The sequence below is a fragment of the Eptatretus burgeri genome, chromosome 3 (genome assembly GCF_056783735.1).
Source record: "Eptatretus burgeri isolate ZD-2024b chromosome 3, Ebu_testis_v1, whole genome shotgun sequence".
Taxonomy (NCBI): Eukaryota; Metazoa; Chordata; class Myxini; order Myxiniformes; family Myxinidae; genus Eptatretus; species Eptatretus burgeri.
The window spans coordinates 115282644-115308833 of record NC_140963.1 but is presented as its reverse complement, the minus strand read 5'-3'; the positions used below and the strand labels follow the sequence as shown (position 1 = coordinate 115308833).

General features: G+C 42.1%; 1 protein-coding gene across 2 annotated transcripts in view; it reads right to left on the bottom strand.

Moving 5' to 3' along the window:
• The window catches only part of STAC (SH3 and cysteine rich domain), a 202706-nt gene that overhangs the window by 108135 nt on the left and 68381 nt on the right, over positions 1 to 26190 (bottom strand). For both annotated transcript variants that reach the window (XM_085875202.1, XM_085875203.1), the window contains exons 3-8: positions 24122 to 24228; positions 17499 to 17580; positions 13012 to 13074; positions 12774 to 12895; positions 7800 to 7887; positions 7429 to 7508 (exon numbers count right to left, since the gene is read on the bottom strand). In XM_085875202.1, coding sequence (XP_085731328.1) covers positions 7429 to 7508; positions 7800 to 7887; positions 12774 to 12895; positions 13012 to 13074; positions 17499 to 17580; positions 24122 to 24228 — 542 coding nt within the window. The remainder of the gene's footprint in view (positions 1 to 7428; positions 7509 to 7799; positions 7888 to 12773; positions 12896 to 13011; positions 13075 to 17498; positions 17581 to 24121; positions 24229 to 26190) is intronic.

The window sequence follows — 26190 nt, the reverse complement described above, 5'->3', positions numbered from 1 at the left end:
TGGCCACTCCCGTGGAGAAAATTCAAATTATTTTATGTGAATATAATTACGGCAACCTCCTTATCTCACATCTCACCGCCAGCCATAAACACTACCTCATGCAAAAATCTGATCCAAGAAGTGTGTTCCATGATCAATCAGCTTGCTATCGCTTGCCTAGCCAGACGTTCCTCATCTGACGTTTCGTTGGACTGCTTGCTTGAGTGCTAAAAGTCATTTGGCGAGCGGACTACAAGCTGATCGGTAATGGAACACACCCCAGCAAATGTGCTCAGCCTCGGACCCTTTTCTGGTTCTGCCGTTTGTGTGATGAAAAAAGTTAATTTCTGGTGATTTTAAACCCTTTTCCCCCATTGTTGAGCTTTTTTCGCTTTCCAGCACCAGTGGGGTAATTTCATTTCATGATTGGGACAGGTGCTCTGAATAAAAAACCACAATGTTCTGCGTGCGCATGGGTTCGTCCATTTACTAATGAATGGTGTTTGTGATAATACAATAATTTGTAGTTTAGATTTGCTAAACAATATTGACATGCAACCACATGAGGAATTATACAAATTTTATTGTGATCATTGTTGTATTCGTAAACATTAAACGTCGGTCTTATTCCACTTGCTTTCTCGACTAACCTAACCTCACCCCCAAATTTTGTACTAGTCCTGTCTAGTTAAATACCAGGAAAAACATTTTTTTATCGATTCATTGTGTCACAGTGCTTTCTTTTCTTGACAGAAAGCATTCCCTTTGCGCGCTGTGTCTATCAATACTCACAAAGTTGATACGTTTTGTCTGCAAAGTGACATCCCACCCTCAGGAGCCTTTCATGAAAGATTGTGAATTACGAGCGGTTGTGTTGGGGCCCCTTGTCATCTCGGGGCCTCATGTAATTACATGGGATTTATGCCCCTCATGCTGCCTATGTCTAATATATATATATATATATATATATATATATATATATATATATATATATATATATATATATATATATATATATACATACATACATACATACATATATACACATATACATATATATATACAAATATATACAAACATATATATATATAGATATATATATATATATATATATATATATATATATATATATATATATATATATATATCTTCTTCTTTCGGCTGCTCCCATTAGGGGTCGCCACAGCGGATCATCCGTATGATCCGCATAGTGATTTGGCACATGTTTTACGCCGGATGCCCTTCCTGACGCAACCCTGGTCGCCTCTTATGACACAGGGATATGGTACACCTATTTTAACCGGGGTATACACCGGCCCAGTACACTGGTACTCCTTTCGCCGACCTCGGAAGGATGACAGGCTGAGTCAACCCTCTGGTGTATTAATTCAGTGGCCCAACGGGGCTTGAACTCAGGACCTTTTGGATCCCAAGCCGCTGCCCTAACCACTGCGCCAACACCAGGCTATACAAACGTATATATATATATATATATATATATATATATATATATATATATATATATATATATATATATATATATATATATATATATATATATATATATATATATATATATATATATATATATATATATATATATATATATATATATATATATATATATATATATATATATATATATATATATACAACGTTGCATTTATATAGACATGTTACAGGAATATGTTCACAAATATTATTCTGATAAACAGCTGTGTGTGACAGGTGGAAAAAAATATTTGGCTTCGTAATTTCGAAAACACGTTAATATGGTAAACAGCTTGGAAATCAGGTGATATTTCACAGCAAATCGCTCAGGGTGATGGAGCACAAACCACTCGCTCAGGGTGATGGAGCACGAACCACTCGCTCAGGGTGATAGAGTACGAACCACTCGCTCAGGGTGACAGAGCATGAACCACTTGCTCAGGGTGATGGAGCACGAACCACTCAGGGTGACAGAGCATGAACCACTTGCTCAGGGTGATGGAGTACGAACCACTCAGGGTGACAGAGCATGAACCACTCGCTCAGTGTGATAGAGCACGAACCACTTGCTCAGGGTGACGGAGCATGAACCACTCGCTCAGGGTGACGGAGCATGAACCACTCGCTCAGGGTGACAGAGAACGAGCCACTCGCTCAAAGTGATGGAGCACAAACCACTCACTCTGAATGACGTGGCGTGGCAAAAACATCAAAAAAAATTGAATATTCGATCAGAACGACGTAGTGGGGTACTGCTGCGAACAATGGGTGCTCAGCAATTGGCTTAAGCACTCCATTTAAATGGTTGATAAGCAACGGTTGGCCAGGCTGTCGCTGCATCCCATATAGGATCCCTTTAACTTTAAAGCCAGTCTTCACCACACACGCAGCAGTTAATGACATAAAACGACTTTATCCAAAAAAGAGTTGCACTTTAATGCAGAACAACCCTGGAGACATCGCAAAGTTAAATTGCCCACGAAATAAACATTGCAGAAAATGCGCCATTTTTGCCTGCTCGTCTGTGCACGTCACATGGTGCATCGGTTCGATGTTCGCACAAACATTATAACTTTATTTTAAAAAGACCGTTTTTTTTTGTAAGAAGATTTGCATTTATTCCCTGTGGAGCATTTCGCAAAGCATCCAAAAATATAGACATAGACCTGGCAGACGCAATGGAGAGGCAGTCTCTCTGGGGGACAGGTTGCGAGGTCGAGCAGTGAATGCATTCAATCATATAACTCAATTATGCTGGTTCCGTGAAATATACTTTGCGGACAATCCACCATTCTGCCTGCGTGTCTGTACACGTGTCACGTGATACATCGGTACAAAGTCCACACAAACGTTAAAACTTGTTTTTTTTAAATGTCCGTTTTTTTCCAGATTTGCTTTAACGCCCTGAAGAGCACCGAGCGAAACCTCCGAAAATATAAACACAAATCTGGCAGACGCTATCAGTGTGACCAGTCCTCATTTTCATAAATGCCAAGGTGAGCCAATGAAAAAAGCCAAGAATTCACAAGGTTTAGGAAAAGTGATGACGATAGAAACCTATAGTCGGCACAGCAGAATTCGCTAATATTAGAAGATTGGGAGCGAAAAAAATCAAAAATCACTCATGCGATACATATGAACGACTCGTAGGTCCACGGACTCACTAACAAACCGGCTTCGTTATCTTCTCTAAGCGGCATCGTTGTCCTGGCCCTCCACATCATAGAAACGAACCGAGTCAGTGTCCCCGTCACAAATCTCCTTGTATCGCGCATGGCATCTGCCATATTGTACATCTTCCACAAGAACCTTGGGTGGCTGCCATGTGCGGCACTGTGCTCCCTGGCGACTGATGGTCTGCCGTGACAGTATTCTGTTGGCGACTGTTGACGCATGCAGTCGGTTAGTTTGAGGTGTTTTCACCATGTTTATTTCCGAAAAAATCCGTTCGAAGCATGCCGAGGAATGAGGTAGGGCCAGTAAGGTGCACATGAACTTCCCAAGAGTTCCATACGTAAGGTCACCATTTCTGTCTTTTACACTCATGAGAGCGTCCCAGAATTGGACTGGATTCATATCAACACCAAGGCCCTTCACAGTGTCGTTGGCGAACTGAAGAGCGCGCCATTCATCGTCAAACTTGTCGAGATTCTCCTCCGAAATGAGTTGAAGGAATTTTGCCGCTAATCCTGAAAGGGATGGATGAGGACGAGAGAGAGAGAGAGAGAGAGAGAGAGAGAGAGAGAGAGAGAGAGAGAGAGAGAGAGAGAGAGAGAGAGAGAGAGAGAGAGAGAGAGAGAGAGAGAGAGAGAGAGAGAGAGAGAGAGAGAGAGAGAGAGAGAGAGAGAGAGAGAGAGAGAGAGAGAGAGAGAGAGAGAGAGAGAGAGAGAGAGAGAGAGAGAGAGAGAGAGAGAGAGAGAGAGAGAGAGAGAGAGAGAGCGGTCTTCGGATCAAGACATGATAAGTGGGCAAGAACGCTGTTTGCGGAAAGGTCGAACCGTTTCTTCATCTGCCCTGTGAGCTCCTGCAGAAATGCCAAGCAATCCTTTCTGAACAACTGTTCTTTCTCTTTCAGAGGCTCTTTTTCCAGCAGTGTAGTACAGCGACCCCCCACGTGGATTTTCATCAGTGGCAGCTGGATCTCAGGGTTTTTGGGGTCCGCTTCAGACAGGTCGCATCGTTCAATCACTTCGCGGTGAATGAATAGCGGTATGATTTCGCGATATGAATCGCGGATGGAACTGAAGGTAACATGCGTTCTGAAGCTTTCGGACTGAAATTCCTTGTTCATCCTATCTAGCTTGGGCAGTAGGAAGTTCAGAAAGAGGAACATGTGTTTTGTCCCAGGTGTCGTCATGGTTTTATGAATTTGGGCTGCGCCATCCACGCGATCGCTTGGTGTCTGCGCCTGAAAAAAAACCAGCAAGAGCGCATCCCATTGTTCGACAATACGGGCTACAACTTGACCCCCCGATAGCCACCGAGTCCGAGCGAGCTTTGGGATGCGATTGCTGCTCAATTTGTATGGCCTCCTGAATAAGCTTGAATCCGTGCATTAATTTGCTGCTCCTGGAGAAATAGCAGCATATGTCCTTCATCACAGACTCCAACCACGACGGTAGATGGTGAGCTGCATCACTTGCACACAAAGCAAACGAACGGCATACGCAGCTCATTACGAAGACTGATGGATTATCCGCCTTCAGTAGCGCCTGAAACCCGCTTTTCTCACCCATCATCGTCGAACAGCTATCGCTGGCAAAGCCCAGTATGTTCCTGTTGGCTTTGCTTGCCAACAAGTCCTCGACAGATTTGTATCGACCACGAGCTGTTGCGTCGTCCACTACAACAGCATCCAGCAGAGCATCAAACACTTTACTGTCATGGAAAAATGGGACCACAACGGCCAGGATTTGCTCGACAGATACATCGGTGCTTTCATCTTCAATGAGCGAAAACATCGTGTCCTGACAAATGGAAGCTAGTGACCGTTCCTCCTCATGGGCGATGCCATACTGCATGACGTGCGATGCCTTGGTACATTTCATCTGCAGCTTTTGGGTGATTTTTGAGTCGGGGAACATTGCTTTCATGACATCGGTCAGGAGGTCTCCCTGCCGAAAAGGAATCCGATGTTCGGCCATGAAACCTCCAAATAAAACTTCGGCTTTTGCCACTTGTTCTTCCAGGTTCGGCTCCAGCGCTTTCTTCTTAAAAAATTTTTTCCCTCTGTCCACCTGCTGTTTCTTAGGATTCACAGGGTTTGCGTGCTTGGATGATTTCCCATGTTGTTTGAGGTGTGATTTGTTGGGAAAAGCAAATTTACAGTCACAAACCTTACAAATGGCGTTAACGTCACAATCACAGCCGATCCATTGTGCCAAATCGGGATCACTGCTCCAAGCCGAGTTGAATGATTGTACCATTTTGACTTTTTCGAGGGTCCTGCCCCTTCTTGATGAGATTCCTCCTCTCTTTCATCTTCAAACGATCCCCGCACTGCCGACTGACTCATTGTATTGCCTCGCTGTGAACGGTAAAAAAAAGTGAAACGAGCAGAAGAAAATCAAAACAGGAAGCTCGAAGAACTTTCAAACAACCTCGACCCCGCCCCACTAGGCTGGTACCCGTCGACTCCACGCGTAGCACTACTAGAGTGGACACCATCGTGTTGGGACGGGCACTGACCGACTGCACGCACGCCTCCTATAGGTGGTGGTAAGTTTTTGAAATTGCTCGACCTCCTAATTTGAAAACTTTGAAAACTGGGGGATCGCCAGACGGAGACCCCTGGAGTACCGGAGGAAAGTGGACGCAGTGACGCGCTGCTCTGGCGCATGCTCCCACACCTAATCTGACCTTGTATGTAGCTTCTGGAGAGCCTTGATAATAATACAGGAGGAGCGCTGTGTGAGAGTCTAATGAATAAAGCTGGAAAAACCTGAGCACTTGTGTGGATGTTTTGTGGTTTGGTCTTTTTAATCACACCATGTGGATTCCTCTTTGTACATTCATTAAAACTAGCAGAGTACCCGCTCCACGGGCGATCTTGTTTCAAGCATGCGACACGTTCTTCTGATGCATACCTTTATTTGGGTAGCGTTTAGACAACTGACAGTGTATGCGAAAAAAAAACATAACCCAGGTTACGTGCATGAAGCAAAAACATACCTACTGCTTATAATTCAAAACGACGAGCTGTACTGGAAAACGTGTGGACAGGAACACTGGACTGTAAATGGTGGAGACTTGTAATACCCTCCACCACCTGGAGGCGGCGCTACACGATACACATTTACATCGAGAATTTGTGTTCACTCTCCATCCCCCCTCCTCCTCCTCCCCCCCTCCCCCCAACCACCACCATCAAAGATATTAAAAAAAACACCCCACTACATCAATTGGGGTCATGCTGATCCTATGTGGCAAGTCTGGATGTAATCAGCCCAGAACTGTAAGAGGAGTAGCATGACAAACACACAAACACACCGGTCTGTGAATTATAATAAGGATTAATATTATAAATTGGTGCAGTCAGCTATCCCCATTGTTGTGAAAATAAACACAATATGGGTGTAGGGGGTAAAACCGCCCCTCCCCCCAACCATCCTCCACAACCTCCCCCCAAAAAAGTCATGAATGAATTTCCCAGCACCATGAACCCAGCACAGTCATTGATCCTTTTGTCTGTGGTTTTTTTTTTTCCAGCCGGCAGTGTCCGATTTGTCCTGCTGATGGTGAGTTTCCTGATGGCTTTGAAATGGAAATCGTGTTTTTGTCTCTGAAACTTCGGAACGACAAAAGCTTTTAAGTGTGTTTCTTCTTCATGGCATTTAAACTTTTGGATCGCAACATCATAAGCCGAGTCTTCAAATTGGGATGCCAACCAGGATAACCAGATCAAGTTAATTTATACAAGATGCGAAATCGTGATCAAGCATTTCCTGGTATTTACTATGTCAGTCTGAGTGACAACAGCAAGTTAAGCCCCTCAGGATTAAAAGGTTGGAAGACGAGTGTAGAGGTATAAACACTTGCATCCAGTTGTCCAGCCCAGGTTTGAATCTCCACCCAGTTATAAATAGTCACCCTGGTGTTTCACCATGCAGAATCATCCGTCAGGACAAGATCAAGCCATCAATCCAACGCTGGCTGTCGGTGGAAGTGGCTTTTGCGAAGAGTCGGGAAGTTATCGTCGGCATCCTCAACAAATTGCAAATACCTTCACATCCGGTGGAATGCAAGTCCTTTTATTTGTAGTCGACTTGCCAAAGACCTCGGGGCGTAAACATTCCCCCCCAACGACCCCACAAGAAGTTGGGAATAATCGTGACCATTGAGAGAGGTTGTCGTCGGCTTTTAAGATGAAGCAACCTCAATGTGGACTTACCAAATCAATGTTTACTCACATATCCAAGTATCTTAGGACACAGTATGTAATGCGACAGCCTTGAGTACCTGGGACTCTTTTGTGGCCTCTTGTGACTTCCTGGCCTTCTCTTTTTCACTTTCTGTTGAGCTCAGCACGGCGAGATTTGCTGGCAATAGAATGGTACAAGTTGCAGTTGTTAACATAAAATAAACACGACAAACCGATAGAAAAATCATTGGGATTTAGCGGCTTCGTAGTGTGAAATTTTTTTGGTGTTAAAAAAAAAGTTTGTGCAGAAAATGTTATCCGGAGAAAGAGGAGAACAATTGCTGGTTCATGGATCGACAACTTGCTAAACACTACAAATTATATTTTCCAAGAAGATTATCCCAGATTACCTCTGCGCCAACACTGCGGGATTCACGAAAGAGAAAAATATTTTAAAAAAATCTGCCACCTGCACACGGCTCCTTTGCTTCGAGGGTCACGTCTCCCGGAGCGCTGCTGCTGTCAAGTTCTTCGGGCACATCCGTGAGGTCTCCATCCTGCAGAAACGCACCACATCCTGCCTCACCCACCAATGCAGCCTTTCTATTGCTCTTGAAATTGATTTTAAAAACAGTAAAACCGAGAAGGGCGCTCAGTGGAGTGGGTGCCTCCGCCAAGCCGATTAGTTTACATTTTATATCCCAATGATAGGCCGGATCTGGATTCGGACCTGAACTAATATCTCATCGACTTGTTCTCGTCACCGAACCAACTCATCCATCAGAATCCGTCCATAACTTTTTGAGATATTGTGCTTTACAGTGCATATAGAAAGTCTACACCTCCTTTCAAAAATTTTCACCTTTTGTTGCATCATAACCTGGAATTAAATTGCATTAAATCAGACTTTTTCCACCTTTATTTACACATCGCAAACCACAACTTCCAAGTGAAAAATTACAAATTACACAAATATCAGAAAATTAATTAAAAATACAAAACGAGCATATCTTGCTTGGGATAAGTGTCCACCCCGCTTACAATAACGATTGTAAATTAGCTCAGGTATAAATAATCACGTTCAAAATCACACACCAAGTTCAATGGACTCTTCCTGTGTTAAATTGTCGTGATTCTGCTTATTTCAGAATAAAATGAGCGGCTCCTGGCGGTTTCCTCTGCTGATAGCGCATTTCACAGCAGACTCAACCATGAGCACCAAGGAGCTTTCAAAAGGATAAAGTTGTGGAAAGGCACAGGATGGGTTTTAAAATATTTCAAAGCCTGAAATATCCCTTGGAGCACAATTAAGACGATCATTAAGAAGTGGAAGGTGTATGGTACCACCAAGAGCCTGCCTAGATCTGACTGTCTGGCTTCAAACTGGACGACCAAGCAAGGAGGAGACTGATCAAAGAGGCCAATGGCATCTTTGAAAGAGGTACATGCCTTTATGGCAAAGATTTGTCACTGTGTATATGTGACAACAATATCCAAAGCACTCCACAAGTCTGGCTTGTACGGTAGGGTGGCAAGAAGGAAGCCATTACTCAAAAATGCCCCCTTGAAGTCCTGTTTGAGGTATGCAAAAAAACACTCTGGAGATTCTGAAGCCATGTGGGAAAATGTTTTGTTGTTTGATGAAACCAAGATGGAACTTTTTGGCCGAAATGCAAAACGGTACGTCTTATGTGAAATGGGAGTTCAACTTTCAGCGTGACAACGACCCAAAACACACAGCCAAAGCTACACCGGAGTGGCTGAGCAACAAAAAGATAAATGTCCTTGAGTGACCCAGTTAGAGCCACGACTTAAATCCAATCGAAAAATCTGCGGCATGACTTGAAGATTGCTGTCCATCAACATTCCCAACACAGCTTGACTGAGCTTGAACAGATTTGCCCAGAAGAATGGGAAAATATTTCCCAATCAAGGTGTGTAAAGTTGGTGGAGACCCACCCCAACAGCCTCACAGCTGTAATTGGTGTCAAAGTTGCTTCCACCAAGTATTAACTCAGGGAGGGGTGGACACGTATCCAACCAAGATAATGTAGTTTTGTATTTTTTTATTAATTTTCTGAAATTTGTGGAATTTCTTTTTCACTTTGAAGTTGTTGGTTACGATGTGTAAATAAAGGGGGGAAGTTTAATTCCAGGCTATAAGGCAACAAAAGGTGAAACATTTGAAAGGGGCACTATGTGTTGTTTTTGTCGTATCACTCAATGGAGATGAATCACTTAAAATATTCTCAGATCTGGATCCAGATTCAGATCTTCACCAAAATCGAATCAATTCTTCCTTGTAACATACCAAACTTGCGCACCAAGTTTCGTTCGAATCCTCCCACAACCTTTTGAGATATCCCGCGACATGTCGTTTTTGGCCTTTTCTCTAAATGGTGAAAAATCACTTTAAAAAATTCTCGGATCCAGATCTGAATTCGGATCTTCATCAAAACGTAATCATCCCGTCATTTTCACTTACACAAACTCTCCAGCGAATTTCGTCTGTATCTGTCCCCAACTTTTTGAGATATTTTGTTCACAAACAGACAGAGACAGACAGAGAGGGGTGAAAACATAACCTCCATCTATCTTTGGTGGGCTGAGGGAATCAAACTGAGATTAACGACGATAATATTGCATGTACTTAAGAGATGTGATCCTGGATGGAAAAAAATCTGATGTGGACATAAGATAATTTTAAACTCGTTAATTCCAATTTTGGACAAGTGCCTCCCAAGTTATTGCCATTTATTGACCAACCAATGACAGAAAACGTTGCTGCGTGGGCGTGGCCGATGGGGAAGAGAACGTCAGCCGCGTTCCCCATTACGGGTTACAACGTACGGGCTTCCGGATAGTGATGACTTGGTGTATTCTAATAATTTCTCGATTTCTTATGCACATTTATAAACACAATGCCCCAATCCAGTCGTCGTTTACGAGAGTGAAGGAACGGCCTGTGTGGTTGTTTGAAAGAGGTTTTCTCTGTTTGTTTTTTTGCACGTACGTTTTTTTTTTTCTCTTCTCTTCTCTTTGTGTTTTTCCTTGCGATGACATTGCGAAAAGGCAAAATACGTTGGCGCTAATTGAATAATAGGCCATTAAAACTAAATTGCGAATAATCGTAACTGCGATATGCGAACTTCCGGGCCACGCACGGACGGGCACGCGAGAGCGAAGGAACGGTCCGTGTGGTTGTTGTTTCTGGCTCGCTGTTTGAAAGTTTTTTGTTTTTTTTGCACGTACGGCCACGCACGTACTAGTCATATGAATGACATCAATCTGTTCTAGTTACTTTTTCAAGCCCCTGTGGCAGCTCAATGAAACAGGATGCACATTAATGCTTTGGCAACCTCTAATTGTAATGTGTGGAAAATGTTTATTGAACACTTGGTTTCAACATCAAGTGCAGCAAGTTACACTGTAAAAGAGCGCGAATTGCTTTGCAATACATGTCCCCTTCCGATGTAATAATTTCCAAGTCCAAAAGGACATAACTCTATGAAAAATTGATGAAACACCCTGAAACTAGAACTTCTTCTGTAACTTATCATCATAAATCCGTGTACCATGATTCAGTTGAATATGTCAAAGGGTATGGGGAAAAAAAGTCTGAAAAACCGCAGGTGGGACGGATGGATGAATGGACGGACAGACGGACAGCAAACCCGTAGTCAACTCCAGTGAAATCGGTCAGGAACTAATAAGCAGCGGAAAAATAATTTACATTAAAAACAAAAAACAAACAAACAAAAAAACAGAGCATGAAGATACCACATGACAAGTGGGTGTGCTCAGATGGAGTGAAAAAGTTTGGACATTGGAATAATTTGGATCCCATATGGATATACTTCTTTGCCACATGCTATGATTGCTGTGATGAGTCTAATGAGTTTCTGTGCGATCATGGATGTAATAAGCAACAGGTGAAAGGACTTGAGGTAAACACTTTCGACACGGTGTGGCACCTGGCCCTGCTCGCCAAGCTGTCCGCAATGGGCGTACAACACCCTCTACTCGGACGACACGTCGACAGCCATGGCAATTCTTTTATATTGTTCAGCACTTGCATGCTGCTCGCCATGGCGCAGTGGAAAACCCTGACTCGGGCAATGCTTCTGGGTGCCATTCAAGTTGAGGTTCTTAAGGTCGTCAGCATCTCTCATCAGGTGACTCATGATCATGGCCTGCGTTCCTTCCTGCACAACAGACGGGTGGTTGGCTTTGTGGTTCTTTATTGCCTTTAATCCGGTTTTGTCCCTGTTGCTTTCTCTTCCTCTTCCCTCCTCCTAAGATTCAATTGGACACACTTGTTCATGCAATAACCCATTCGTTGCTACCTTTCCGAAAGCTAATACCTTCGCTCCTTTATCCTCTTTCACCTTGTCGGTAAAATTGCTTCCCTGAGTTTGTCCTTTCATATTCTTCCCTCCAGTTCTTACAAACAACAACCCATCACCATTTCATGTTCTTTCCAATTCCCACCCCTGCATGATCTTTTCTCTTCTGTTTGCCTGGAGCATGCACAAACATATTAGATCCTCTTTTATCCTAAATCTCCTTCGCTTGCCACTTCCACTGAACCCCATTGTCAGTTTGTTAATACCTTCAATTCTTATTATTCTGCTCTTCCATGAGCGTTGATCTCTGATGCGATAAATGGGTGGTGTAAGATCAAGCACAAATTGTCATTCCCAGTTGTTCTTGAATTTTTACCTTCGCCACCGAAGAAGGACGGAGGTTCGTGTTTTCACCCCTGTCTGTTTGTCTGTGAGCACGACATGTCAAAATGTTGCGGACGAATTCGGACGAAATCTGGTGGGCAGGTTGGGTGTGCGAGAAGGACAAATCGATTGGATTTTGGTGAAGATCCAGATCCGGATCTGAGAATTTATTTAATTTCTAATTGGATGCGCACCATTGAGAGATGGTGCCAAAAACGAGATATGGAGCATGATATTTCAAAAAAGTTGCGGACGAGTTATGAAAAAAAAAAAAACTTGGTGGATGAGTTGGGTAAAGTGCCAAAAATAAGCAGATTAGATTTTGGCTCAGGTCCGGATCCAGATCCGACCTATCAATGGAATACAAAATGTAAACTGTTCAGGCAGGTGGAGGTATGCACTCCACCGAGAGCTATTTTAGCTTGCTCTGGAATGTCTACAGCTTCAATCTGTGCACATGAACTTTGTAGAACATTTGGGATTTGTGTAGAGAGCCGTTTTGCATGACATATCAAAAGCCCATTCGTATCGAGCTCGGACTTTTTCAGAAGTCTCACCAATTAGATGTTTCCACAATTCCAAAAGTTATGTCAGCTGCAGCGATCTATTCAGAATGTCATTGAAGGATAACAAGTGGACCAATCATAACGTGTTCACTTAACATTCACATCAAATAATTTGCAGTATAGTAGATAATGCGGTGAGAGTTGCACCAAGCTGCGTTTCATCGCGGAATTGCTGTCCCATTGTATGCCATGGCGTGGTTTGCTGCGCTGAGCCAGCGACGTGCCAAAGCGCAAAGCCTCATACACGGGGTCCACCTTCTTCCCATAACCTGCCACACCAAGTGACCGTGCGTTGCTAGGATTACTTGTACGGCATTCAGCACTTTTGAAACACAAAAAACAATGAACATGTGCACGGGAGTGAGAAAAACCACTGGAGCCTCACCTTTCCAGCAATCTCGTCGAAAGGCATTGCGCACAAATTTCTCAGTCCTCAATGGATCTTCCTCTTCAGACGAGTTTGTAAGAAAGAGTGAATGCAAAGTTCAAGATGTTAGCAACATCTCACTCACAATGTATCTAAAGAGATGCAAAAAAAAAAAATTATCTCAACATTTTTCAAAAACTTTTCATTTTTACCTCCACAACCGAAGGTGGACGGAGGTGATGCTCTCACCCCTGTCTCTTTGACTGTCTTTCTGTTTATTACTTGGCAATTTTAATTTTTTTTTCTTGACAAGTATGTTGATCACTTCCGTTTGTCTGTCCGCTCACCTTCAATCGCCAACAGGTCACGATTTTAAACCAATGTTCGCGATACTTCACCAAATGATGGAGTTGGTGGGCCGACCGAATCCTATATTTTTTGGAGGCTAAATAAAGGTCGACAACTTTTTGAAATTTCTAGAACCCTCAGTTTTCATCCGATTAACTTCAAATTTGAAGAGGTTTTGCGTATTAGGTTAATGAATTCAACCACCAATTATGTTTGAGGTCAATTTAGGCCAAAAGGTCAAAATAGGCCAAATTTATAAAATCCTCAATTTTCATCTCATTGACTTGAAATTTGAACATCATTTGCATATCAGGTCAAAGAATTCAAGCAACTATTATTTTTGAGGTCAACATGGGCTAAAAGGTCAAAATAGGCCAAAAGATTAACATAGGCTCAAAGGTCAACATGTGCCAAGTTCCTAAAATTGTCAATTTTCATCTGATTGACTTATAATTTGAAGAGCATTTGAATATCACATCACTGAATTCAACACCTATTATTTTGGAGGTCAATGTAGGCCAAAAGGTCAACATAGGCCAAAAGGTCAACGTAGACCAAATTTCAAAAATCGGCAATTTTAATACCGATTGACTTGAAATTTTCAGATCATTTACATATCAGGTCACTGAATTTAACCAACGATTATTTTTGAGGTCAATATAGGACAAAAAGTCAACATACGCCAAAAGGTTAACAAGGGCGAAATTTCTAAAATCCTCAATTTTCATCCAATTGACTTGAAATTTGAAGAGCATTTGCAATATCAGGTCAATGAATCAGGCCACCAATTAATTATTTTTGAGGTCAAAAGGTCAACATAGGCCTAATTGAGAGATAAGGGCAAAAAACTATATATATATATATATATATATATATATATATATATATATATATATATATATCATAATATCTCAAAAAGTTGTGGATGAGTTATGGCAAAACTAGGTAGATGAGTTAGATAGGTGGCAAGAACAAGCAGATTATATTTTGGTTCAGATCCAGCCCATCAGTGGGATACAAAACGTGAACTGTTCAGCCTGGTGGAGGTATGCGCTCTACCGAGTGCCATTCTACTTTGTTCTGATTTGCCAAGTGTCGCTCCATGAGCGATTTTTCATCTGTCTATCTATCCGTTTGTCTGTCCGTTTTTCTGTTTGGCTCTGAGCAGGATATCTCAAAAAGTTGTGGACAGATTAGGACGAAATTTGATAGACATGTTGGATGTGTGAGGACGAATTGATTGGATTTTGTTGAAGATCTGGATCCAGATCCTGATACTAGAATTTTAAAGGTTATGCTGAATCATTGAGAGGTAGTGCCAAAAATGACACATAGCATGGTATTTCAAAAAGTTATGGATGGATTTGGACCAAACTTGGTGGACAGGTTTGGGTGTGTCACCAGGCCAAATTGATTCGATTTGGGTGAAGATCCGAATCCGGATCCGAGAATTAAAAAAAAGTATATTCTTAAGCGTTTCTTCATCATTGAGAGATTGTGCCAAAACGAAATGTGGCATGATATTTCAAAACGTGGACGAGTTATGACAAAACAAGGTGGACGAGTTAGCTGGTGATGAGAACAAGGGTCATTCCATGTCAAATCATCAAAGAATCTGCCGTCATCTCTCAGATTTTTGTAAAACTTTGGGAACCAATTGGGACCCATGAAAAACGGCAAGAACTCAAATATTTTTGCTAACAGCCTCTTAATTAGTGAGATACAGACTAACGAACTTTGGACTAATTAGCACGACGTCACGAATTCAAATGGCCATATCTCTAAAAGTATAACACCTGGAGAGCTGGTTTTGGTGTCATTTTAAAGGTATTTTCATGCCCTATGAATTTGTCTGGGAAACATTTTCCTACCTCCAACCACAAAAAAGTTATCACAAAATATAAACTTCAATCGTGAATCCCCCAAAAATGTATCCTTCAAATTTCCTCAAATTCATCCCAGAGGTACTTTATGATGTCAAGAAGCTTCCACATAAGTTTTGTGATGGGCACTCCAATAGTTTCTGAGATATGAGCAATAATGTACATGTACGTATGGCATATAGGTTCGAAAATCAGCATTTGTAATGTATTATACAATCATTCTAACCTAGCCATGACAGGGAACACAGGGAACGACCATCAATTGCTTTGAAGTATCATATACTTTCATTTTCAACTGGACCTGAGGGGAAGAAACAAGTGCTGCTGTTGCTGCATTGAAGAGGAAATTGAAAGCCTAAGTCAGGTTAGTGAACACTGTGTACTTGAACTCACTTATTGATTGTATAATACATTACAAATGCTGATTTTCGAACCTATATGCCATACGTACATGTACATTATTGCTCAGATCTCAGAAACTATTGGAATGCCCATCACAAAATTTATGTGGAAGCTTCTTGACATCATAAGGTGCCTCTGGGATGAATTTGAGTAAATTTGAAGGATACATTTTTTGGGGATTCACGATTGAAGTTTATATTTTGTGATAACTTTTTTTGTGGTTGGAGGTAGGAAAATGTTGCCCAGACAAATTCATAGGGCATGAAAATACCTTTAAAATGACACCAAAACCAGCTCTCTAGGTGTTATACTTTTAGAGATATGGCCATTTGAATTCGCGACGTCGTGCGAATTAGTCCAAAGTTCGTTAGTCTGTATCTCACTAATTAAGAGGCTGTTAGCAAAAATATTTGAGTTCCTGCCGTTTTTCATGGGTCCCAATTGGTTCCCAAAGTTTTACAAAAATCTGAGAGATGACGGCAGATTCTTTGATGATTTGACATGGAATGACCCTTGTGTGGATTCGATTTTGGTTCAGGTGAGCAGATCTAGCTTATCAGTGGCATACAAAACGTAACCTGTTCATTATTTTGGAGGAATGCACTCTACTGAGTGCCGCTCTATAGTTACCTTTTGTTCGGCACTCAATAACGGGACCATTTGGAAGATTCTTATGAAACAGTCATCTGCATAAAATGCTTGATCAAAATGGCGATCGAAATACAATTTAACCGTGCATGCCGAGAAGGGAAAATGTGCAAACGAGTGCAATATGTGCACGTGAAAGAATGTGAGTGTTTCATGGTGTTGGCTTAATGGGTATAACGTGAGAGGTGCATTGCCGAAGTGACCAAAGAATGAATCTCCAGCTAAAAAGCCCTTGAAATGACTAATTGTAAAAAAGACCATTCAACCTGCCAATTAAATGACTGAAACCTTTCCCAAGAGCTAATTGATTTGAATGTTTCCCCATCATGTCAGACCCTTAAAGCTTCTTCTTGTTCTTCTTCCATTTGCAGCACATGGCTATGGATAGCATCATTTTCTGGGAGGGGGTTGGGGGTGTGGGGCAAAGCTGTGTCATGGATGCATTGCATCCCTGTATGTTATACTTTGGTGTTGCAATACTTTGCCTAATCTTCGTGAAGGACACCCTGGGATTATTAATGTCCACTAACTCATGCTGACAGATAGGACACCCAACTTAATGTCCGAGAGACGGCGCACGCGTCGATGAATCGCCCTGCCTGCATATCACACCATGAAAGCGAAGCAGAGTATGGCAGCCTGGTTTGTACTTGGATATCTCAGGCAGGGAATTTTGACATTAATACTTCCGTTGCAAGAACCAGGGTGGAAATAAGTGGACTTGTGTTACATCTTAACACGAGTCCACTCATAAGATGTAACACGAGACAAAAGATCTCGTGTTACATCTTGTGACGGTACGCCATACTCAACCATGGCAAAACTCGAGCATGGAAATGTACACAGAAGCAAATGTTTCAATTGCCAAAGGGCCCTCATGAGAACAGAAGTCATTTCCTTTAAACTCTATCCAATTCCAGGGGTGTTATGCAGGAGTGCTTGTAAGTGTACAGGAAGCAAGAACGAAGTAAAAAGGGGCCTAAAGGAAGAAAAATAACATTTTATGCGATGAATGCCAAGATTATAAGTAATGGAAGTCAGTGATATCGAAAAGAAAGTCAATCTCAAGGCAAAGCTTTGGAGTCAACAAAGAATATGAACAATTTAACAACAGTAAAAAGTCACTCCTGGTGCATTATTTTTGTTTAGACTCTCCAACAGTTCACAGTATAATGTGACCTTGTGTTCTGTTCTGTGCAGTAATTCAAAGCAAAAGTGGCTCACCACATGGAACGACCTCTTTGATGCAGGAAAATTGCTCATTCACCAGGAGTGGTGAACTGTAATGTCTTCGAAAACCTTTGGGCTGAAAAAGTGGGTTCAATAACAGGTTGAGTTTAAAAAAAACAACATAAAAAAAACAGCAAGACAGTTACGATCAGCTGAGCTGAGAGAAATTTAAAGTTAGGCCATTTGACATCCGATAGCGCTGCACAATGCGAAATGATGATGGTCATACTTTAGAGATAATACATCACGCATATACGGTCATCAGGTGAACCAGACCTGCAATTCCCCAAAAAATGAAAAAAAAGGAATCAACAGGAAAGGGAGGAATTGTTATAACATATTAAAATTCCCAACCCAACAACAAAAACAACAAAAAAAAAAACACTATGAATAATCGTTTTTCAAAAAAAACTTTTTAAAATTCAATAATCGATTTTGGGGAGTTTCCACATTGAGTTGATGAAAAATTACTGAGAGTTATTGTTTGATTAATCAAGTGATTGAGAGTCAATGCAAGTACTGTGTTCTCTCTTTGGTTGCTCCACGGCATAGAAGGCTGATGGTCGAGTTGATACAGATATCACGTGGAAGACAATGACATAAAGGGATGTCAGTGTGGGTTTTGTGTGTTATACGGATATTGAAGGAGGCACTGGACCACAGAAAAGTGTAGATTTCAATCTAAAATCTCAGCATGGAATGGGAATGTCAAAGATCTGAAGCCAAAGTAATGAAATTTTTATGTCATATGTGGGTCATGAGGAAACGTGTCCGGCTTGATCTGGCTACGGTTTTAAGAGCGGGTGATCTGAGCTAATATAGCAGTAGCGGTAAAACCACTTTCTTTGCCTTGAATTAATTTCAATATTTGAGCTACTAATCTATTGATAACGCCTGTTGAAGCAAATTGGAGGCATATTGTTCATGCAGATTGCTTAATCAAAGGAAAGGTTGGAAAATAATGCCATCTTAATTTCCTCAACTCAATTGATGACATATTTTCAGTGTATCATTTTGACCACATTTGATGGAGCGGCCAGTTTTTCCCCATGCCATCCCTCCACATGGAGTACTGATATATATATATATATATATATATATATATATATATATATATGTATATATATATATATATATATATAGTATATAGATACGAGATGACCGGTGAATCCGTTGGGTTCCCATTGTGACAGCAGTTGATGAAAAAAATCATTTCAAGAAAAAACAAACATAGCTCCAGCGAACTATGCCACTGAGGTTGTTTGCATTGATCAAGTTCTCCCGAAAAGTACTTTACTGAACCGGGAATTGAATTTTTAATAACTTTTTTCGTTGCCCGATTTGAACGAAACTTAAGACTGCACACCGCAGGCGAATGGTGAGTTAGGTGACCCAAAAGTTTTTGCGCTATCTTTTACCGTTTTGGCTGTATTTTGGGAACATACATACATACATACATACAAGATGAGAGTTTTAGTAAAACTAGTGCATGCTCATACGTGCATGGCCGTACGTGGAAAAAAAAAACTTTCAAACTGCGTGCCAGAAACAACAACCACACAGACTGTTCCTTCGCTCTCGCATGCCCGTACGTGCATGGCCATACTTGCTTGGCCGTATGTGCAAAAAAAACAAACAAAAAAATTTTCAAACAACTACACAGGCCGTTCCTTCACTCTCGTAAACGATGACTGGATTGGGGCATTGTGTTTATCGATAAATGCACATAAGAAATCGAGAAATTATTGGAATACACGAAGTCATCACTATCCGGAAGTCCGTACGTTGTAACCCGTAATGGGGAACGCGGCTGAGGATTTCTTCCCCAATGGCAATGCGTACGCAGCAACGTGTCCTGTCATTGGTTTGGTAAATAAATGGCCATAACTTGGGAACCACTTGTCCGATTAATATCAAACATTGAAACGGCACATACTCAGGGCCCCAGCAATATACCTGGCAAGTTTCAATTAGATCGGACCAGTGGTTGTCGAGAAACAGCAGTCACAGACACACAGAGATTGCTGGAATTAAAGAGAGATACCAGACGACCCGTTGGGTTCCCATTGTGACAGCGGTTGATGAAAAAAATCATTTCAAGAAAAAATAAGACAGCTCCAGCGAACTATGCCACTGAGGTTGTTTGTATTAATCAAATACTCCCAAAGAGTACTTGAATGAATCAGGAATTGATTTTTTAATATTTTTTTTTGTTGCCCGATTTGAAGGAAACTTGATAATGCACACCGCAGGTGAATGGTGAGTAAAGTGGCCCTAAAATTTTTGCATTGTCGAGTTCCGTTTTGGCTGTATTTCGGGAACATACATACATACATACATACAAACATATATATATATATATATATATATATATATATATGTATGGTACATATATACACACTGCCACTGATGATTCAGCAACAAGCAACGAAACCAGTCCAGCAGCTGAAGGGGTGTGTAGCATTGGGATTCTCATGTGTGTACGATTTGTGAATGTCTTTAAGCATGGAGGAACTCTGGGAAGGGTTTGAAACAGCAAAGGGCTTTCATTGGGTAGCCTTTCATGGTTGCTTTATGCAACTTATTCGGCAAGAAGACCATGGAAGGGGGTGATATGTGTGTGTGTGTGTGTGTGTGTGTGTGTGTGTGTGTGTGTGTGTGTGTGTGTGTGTGTGTGTGTGTGTGTGTGTGTGTGTGTGTGTGTGTGTGTGTGTGTGTGTGTGTGTGTGTGTGTGTGTCCTCCATATCTGCAAAGCCGTGAAACACAGCAGCCCAAAACTTTGCAAGCACATGAAGGGAACTCCAAGGAAGTGCATGAGTCAAAATTGGTGTTTGGGTTAATAAAAATACCCCTTTTGAAGATAACTAAAGGCCTTATTTAATGATATCCTAAAATGGTTTGTGTTCCGTCATTCTGAGTGAGGGAAGGGGAAAGGCAGCACGATAGAAGGAGGCATGATGGAGGGAGGCAGCATGAGGGAAGGGGAAGGCAGAGTGAGGGAAGGGGAAGGCAGTGTGAGGGAAAGGGAAGGCATTGTGAGGGAAAGGGAAGGCAGTATGAGGGAAGGGGAAGGCAGTGTGAGGGAAAGGGAAGGCAGTGCAAGGGGAGGAGAAGGCAGCATGATGGAAGGCAGCGTGTGAGAAATTGGAGGGATTGGGCAGGGAATGGGAAGACAGCGTGAGGATGGTGGGGGGGCACCGCGAGAGGAGGGAAAGGCAGCACAATAGGAGGCATGATTGGGGGTGGCATGATGGGGGTGGCAGCATGAGGGGAGGGGAAAACTGTGTGAGGGAAGGGGAGGCAGAGCGAGGGAAGGGGAAGGCAGTGTGAGGGAAGGGGAAGGAAGTGTGAGGGAAAGGAAAGGCAGTGTGAGGGAAAGGGAAGGCAGTGTGAGGGGAGGAGAAGGCAGCACGATAGAAGGCAGCGTGAGGGGGGAGGAAGCAATGTGAGGGGAGGGAGGCAGTGTGTGGGAAAGGGGAAGGATTGGGCAGGAAATGTCAAGGCAGCATGAGGGGAGGACAAGTGAGGGCAAGGTAAGGCAGTGTGAGGGGAGGGACCATCCAGATATATCCATCTTCCAGAGATAACCACCATTCGGACATAATCACCGTCCAGACACATATGGAAATAAGCAGTGTCCAGACACGTCCAGAGAGAAAGAGAGAGGGAGAGAGATTATGAGAGAAAATGAGAGAGACAGAGAGACAGAGAGTGTGAGAGAGAGTGTTGGAGTATGAGTGAGAGAGAGAGAGAGAGAGAGAGAGAGAGAGAGAGAGAGAGAGAGAGAGAGAGAGAGAGAGAGAGAGAGAGAGAGAGAGAACTGGATAGAGAGGGGGTGGGGTGGGGGTGGCGGAGAGAGGTGTGGGAGGAGGGTGCTGCACTGTCTTAAGAGGGGGTGGAGGGAGGATGGGACAAAGGGAGAGAGGGGTGGGGGTAGGGGAGTCAGCAGAGAGAATATGGTATGCTTTATGAACAACACACACACACACACACACACACACACACACACACACACACACACACACACACACACACACACACACACACACATCACCCTGCTTGTGAAACACCGGGATGACAGTTTATAGCTGGGTTGGGATTCCAATCCAGGCTCCACAGAGCAAGCATGTGTACCTCTCGGCTTTCCTGCCATGATATGGTGATTAATTATTTCATAATGAAAAATATTTTTCACTCATTGTGAACAAATAATTTATTTTGCCTTCCTACCTATGGTGAAGAACTACAGGATCGCCATTGAAACTTAAACGCACGCCAAGAGGCTTCAGCAAGCATGATGGTTGAAGAAACTTCGAAAAACGAAACGTTTAATAACCTCCACCACTGAAGGTGAAGGAGGTTATCTTTTCACCCCCTTTCTGTCTGTTTGTCTGTTTGACTGTACACAGGATATCTCAAAAAGTTGGAGATGGATTCGGATGAAATTGTGTGAACAGGTTCAGTGTGTGACAAGGACGAACTGATTAGATTTTGGTGTCGCTCTGGATCTGGATCCGACTACTAGAATTTTGTCAGTGATTCTTCACCATGGGAGAGAAAGGGCCAAAACGATATGTAGCACGATATCTCAAAAAGTTGCAGACAGATTGGGACGAAACTTGGTGGACACGTTGGGTGTGTGGCAAAGACGAATTGATTCGATTTTGGTGAAGATCTGAATCCGAATCTGAATACGAGAATTATTTAATTTATAAAGTAATTCTTCACCATTGAGAGATCGGGCCAAAAACGAAATATCTTCTTCTTCTTCTTTCGGCTGCTCCCGTTAGGGGTCGCCACAGCGGATCATCCGTATGATCCGCATAGTGATTTGGCACGTTTTACGCCGGATGCCCTTCCTGACTCAACCCTGGTCGCCTCTTACGACACAGGGATCTTGCCATCATGCCAAAAACGAAATATATAACATGATATTTCAAAAATGTATTGGGCCAGATATGTTCTCGAGGATCAGGCATTGCGTGGCGGATGTATGCGCTCTACCGATTGACCTTCTCGTTTTTATTTGTATTTGTCTCTGCCGAAGTGATGGGTCGTATAATGGAAGATCGTACAAAAAGGGGAAACGTCGTGGAAAATAAAAATTTTCACCGAGCCAGCCACCACCTGTTGCACCGCAGAACAACAGGTGGGGAAGAAAGCATTCAAATGACCCCTGAATTTTGTTCAAGTCGATCGACGTATAGTATTCAGTGACAGTGCGAATATTGCAGAGCGCTCCCCAATTGGCTTAAGGACTCCAACAAAATGGTTGATAAGAAACGGCTCGCTTGGCATGCGATCAGCAATAACCGAACCATCATATTAAACATGCACCTCCGGAGACGCCTGAAATACCAAATATGTCCGAATTGGACAAATGAACACTTTTCTAGGAGTGGAAACTGCTTGAAAGTTCCATTCTGGAGATAAAATTTTGTGATTCTGCTTCGTTTAAGAGATTCTCGTGGTGACCACATGCGCGGAAATGACATTAAGCAACGAACGCTGATGTATCTGGGCATTTATAAGCATTGCAATGTACCCAGCAATTCGAAGTTATGATGAACAGGCATTCAAATCATATGAGTGGGGATAGTGAAAAAAAAATTTTATTGTAAAGATATCGCTGTGGCCTGTTCCAAGTCATAGCATGGTTGAGCAGGCCAAAAAAACATGGCGGCTTCAGACCCCAGGGAGGTTACCCAGGAAATGTCTCAAGACCCCAGAGGGTGAAGTGGTGGAGGATCACCTGATGAAGGATGTAATTAAATAAGGCCGTTAATTACCTACAAAAGGGGTGTTTTAATTAACCCATACACCCAATTTTCACTCTTGCCCTTCCTTGGAGTTTTCTGAGTTCGCATGCAAAGTTTCAGGCTGCAAGGTTTATGGTTTTGGAGTTATGGAGGAGACACACTCACACACACGTGCACGCACGCACTCATGCACACACACACACACACACACACACACACACACACACACACACACACACACACACACACACACACACACCTATAAAGGCAAAAATCTCTCTCTCGCTGGTTTTGTTCCCCATGCACGCCACATATTTGAAGCTACAAACTCCGTACTCGGGGTACCGATTCAAGTGTGTGCGGGAAGTAACATGGGCTATGTGCCCACAGTCTCCACATCCGTTTGAGGCTGCAAAATGAGTCTATAGTGATCAATATAGCATTTTTTGGCAAACAGGGCGACGAAATGGTCTCAAGTTGAATAGGCCAGATTATTTGGGTGAAACACAATTACTCTTTCTTTAAAGTGCATGAAATAATCTAAATAGATAGGTTAACTTAAACTTTTCCATCACTCGAGACGGGTATTTTTGCTTGCTTTTCCCGTCATTGGGGACGGGTATACTTTTGCTCGTGTATTCATCAAATGTTCCAAAAGTATGATGTGACATTGTGGGCTGGATTTCTCAGAGAGCATGAAGAGGAACAATTTTATAGTGCAGGACATTTGGAGTGGTTTTGAAATGAGGTTCCATGGTAAAACAATCATTTACACTTCTGAGTTTGTCTGAGTCAAACTTTCAAATGCTTTCTCGATGCTTCAGCAAGTGTATGTGGAGATAGTTTTCCTCACGTACCATTTTTCCCATGCAGCGCAAGTATTCCATGCTGTCGACGCATTTGTGGTGGATGCTGAGCTTGCACGCCTTGCACCGGAGGCCATACTTGTTGTTACTGCCAGCGTCTGCAGCACAAGGCCAAAGTCAAGAAACAGTACAATGAGGCCTTCCGATGAATCAAGCATTGGAAAATGGCCACATTCTTAATATTTTTGGAAATGCATGATTTCAATGATGTCCTTCCTTGAGGGACTTACTGCATGATGTGTAGACATACGAAAAGTGTATAATGATCCTGGGCAATTCATTATTGATTTAAAAATACTTTATTTGCTGCAACATTTCCAAAATTATGTGGGGTCGGCTTTTGGACAAGTTTTTGGGATTTTTATTATTATTTTTTTTTGGAAGGGTGGATGCAGAGAAGTGGGAGAAGGGGGAGGCGGTGAATTTGCTGAGAGAGGATGCATGAACATTGACAATTTAATAACAGCTTTTTAAGTGCGTATTTCGAAAAGTTCAGCCCTACAAGTTTTATGCATTTTGGTTCCATTGAAAGCTGCAATAATTGAACATTTTTTTTTTGTTAAATAATAATCACACCTCACTGGTGCCGATCATGTGTGAAAGCTAAGTTAATCTCATGAAAGTTTCTGATGTAAAAATAACTGACAGTGAGTGACTATTTGCTTCAAATTTATCAAAAATATTTAATTCTCTTTGTTTTAATTTCTTCCACTTTCAAATGATATCTGTCTCCACCTCCCCCCCCCTCCTCCACCACAACACAAGTTGATCATAGCACAGGTTAACAATTAAGATTGTAAGAATATATTCATAATAAGATGAAGCAACTCAGCTAATGATGTGAAGACACAACCAAAGTTATACCACAACAATATGTGGAGTCTGAATTGGAAGGAAATCGTTAAGTAAGTAGTTGGTAAACGAAAATACAGATGAAAACGAATCAGATAAACATAATCAGAGGAAACTCGTACTGTTTCCATGTGCAATTCATTATATTACGAGGTGCTTACACATCAAACCTGGACAGCCATCTTCCGCTACAAATGGCAACAATGATGGCCTATGCATCTACAACAATAAATGTCAGTGTGTCTGTGTGTCTCCTCCATAACTCCAAAACCATGAAACCTCTGGCAGGCCAAAATTTTGCATGCATACTAAAAGACCTCCAAGGGAGTGAATGAATGCTAACTGGGTATTTTGTTAAAGCTAAACACTCCTTTTGAAGATTAATTAATGGGCTTATTAAATTAAAGCCCAAAACAGGCTTACTCTTGGTCAGCCCGTGTTCACCCCGCAGGGGTCTTCATGTGCAATTTGAGTTCAGCCTCCTCAAAAAGCCTTGGCGACCTCTCATGGACCAATTCAAGTAGAATGTGGATAATCGAAATCTGTCCTCAGATTTGAGGATTGGAGCGAGTGGACTCAAAAAACTGTCGAAATCTGGAATTAAATCTGAAAATATAATGAAATTAACAATTCTTATAACTGAGCGTATTTATGTACAGAATCTAATTGAAGCAAGCAAGGCTGTGATCCCCCTTTTTGCCAAATGTACAAATTGCCAAAGCATGAAACTTAACTTTTGTCCACTGTTCAGAGAATTATATTGAGTTAAGAAAAGATTAAGGAATGTGCCGAAGGTGTAACTTCATTGAGTGAAATGAATGTAATTATGATAAAGCGCTCATCATCGAATGCCCGATCTTCGCTGTGGACATCACTAATCGCCTGCCAAGCCAGCCGTTTTTTGAGCAAAAATCCAAAAGGTCGTTGAAGTGCTTGCTTGAATGCTTAAGCCATTTGGCAAGCACTCCACACGCTGCTTGGTAATGGATTCCAACTCCTCTGCCACCAACTGTCATGTCATGTCATATATATATATATATATACTCCACCAGTCGAGAGTTTTAGAACGCCCCCATTTTTCCAGTTTTTACTGAAATTTATGCAGTTTAATGTTTCAATGTACTCTGCAATTAAAGCACAGAACAAATAAACAATTGCAGATAAAAAAGAAATCATGGAATCGTTTTGTTGAACAAAATTTAATCTAA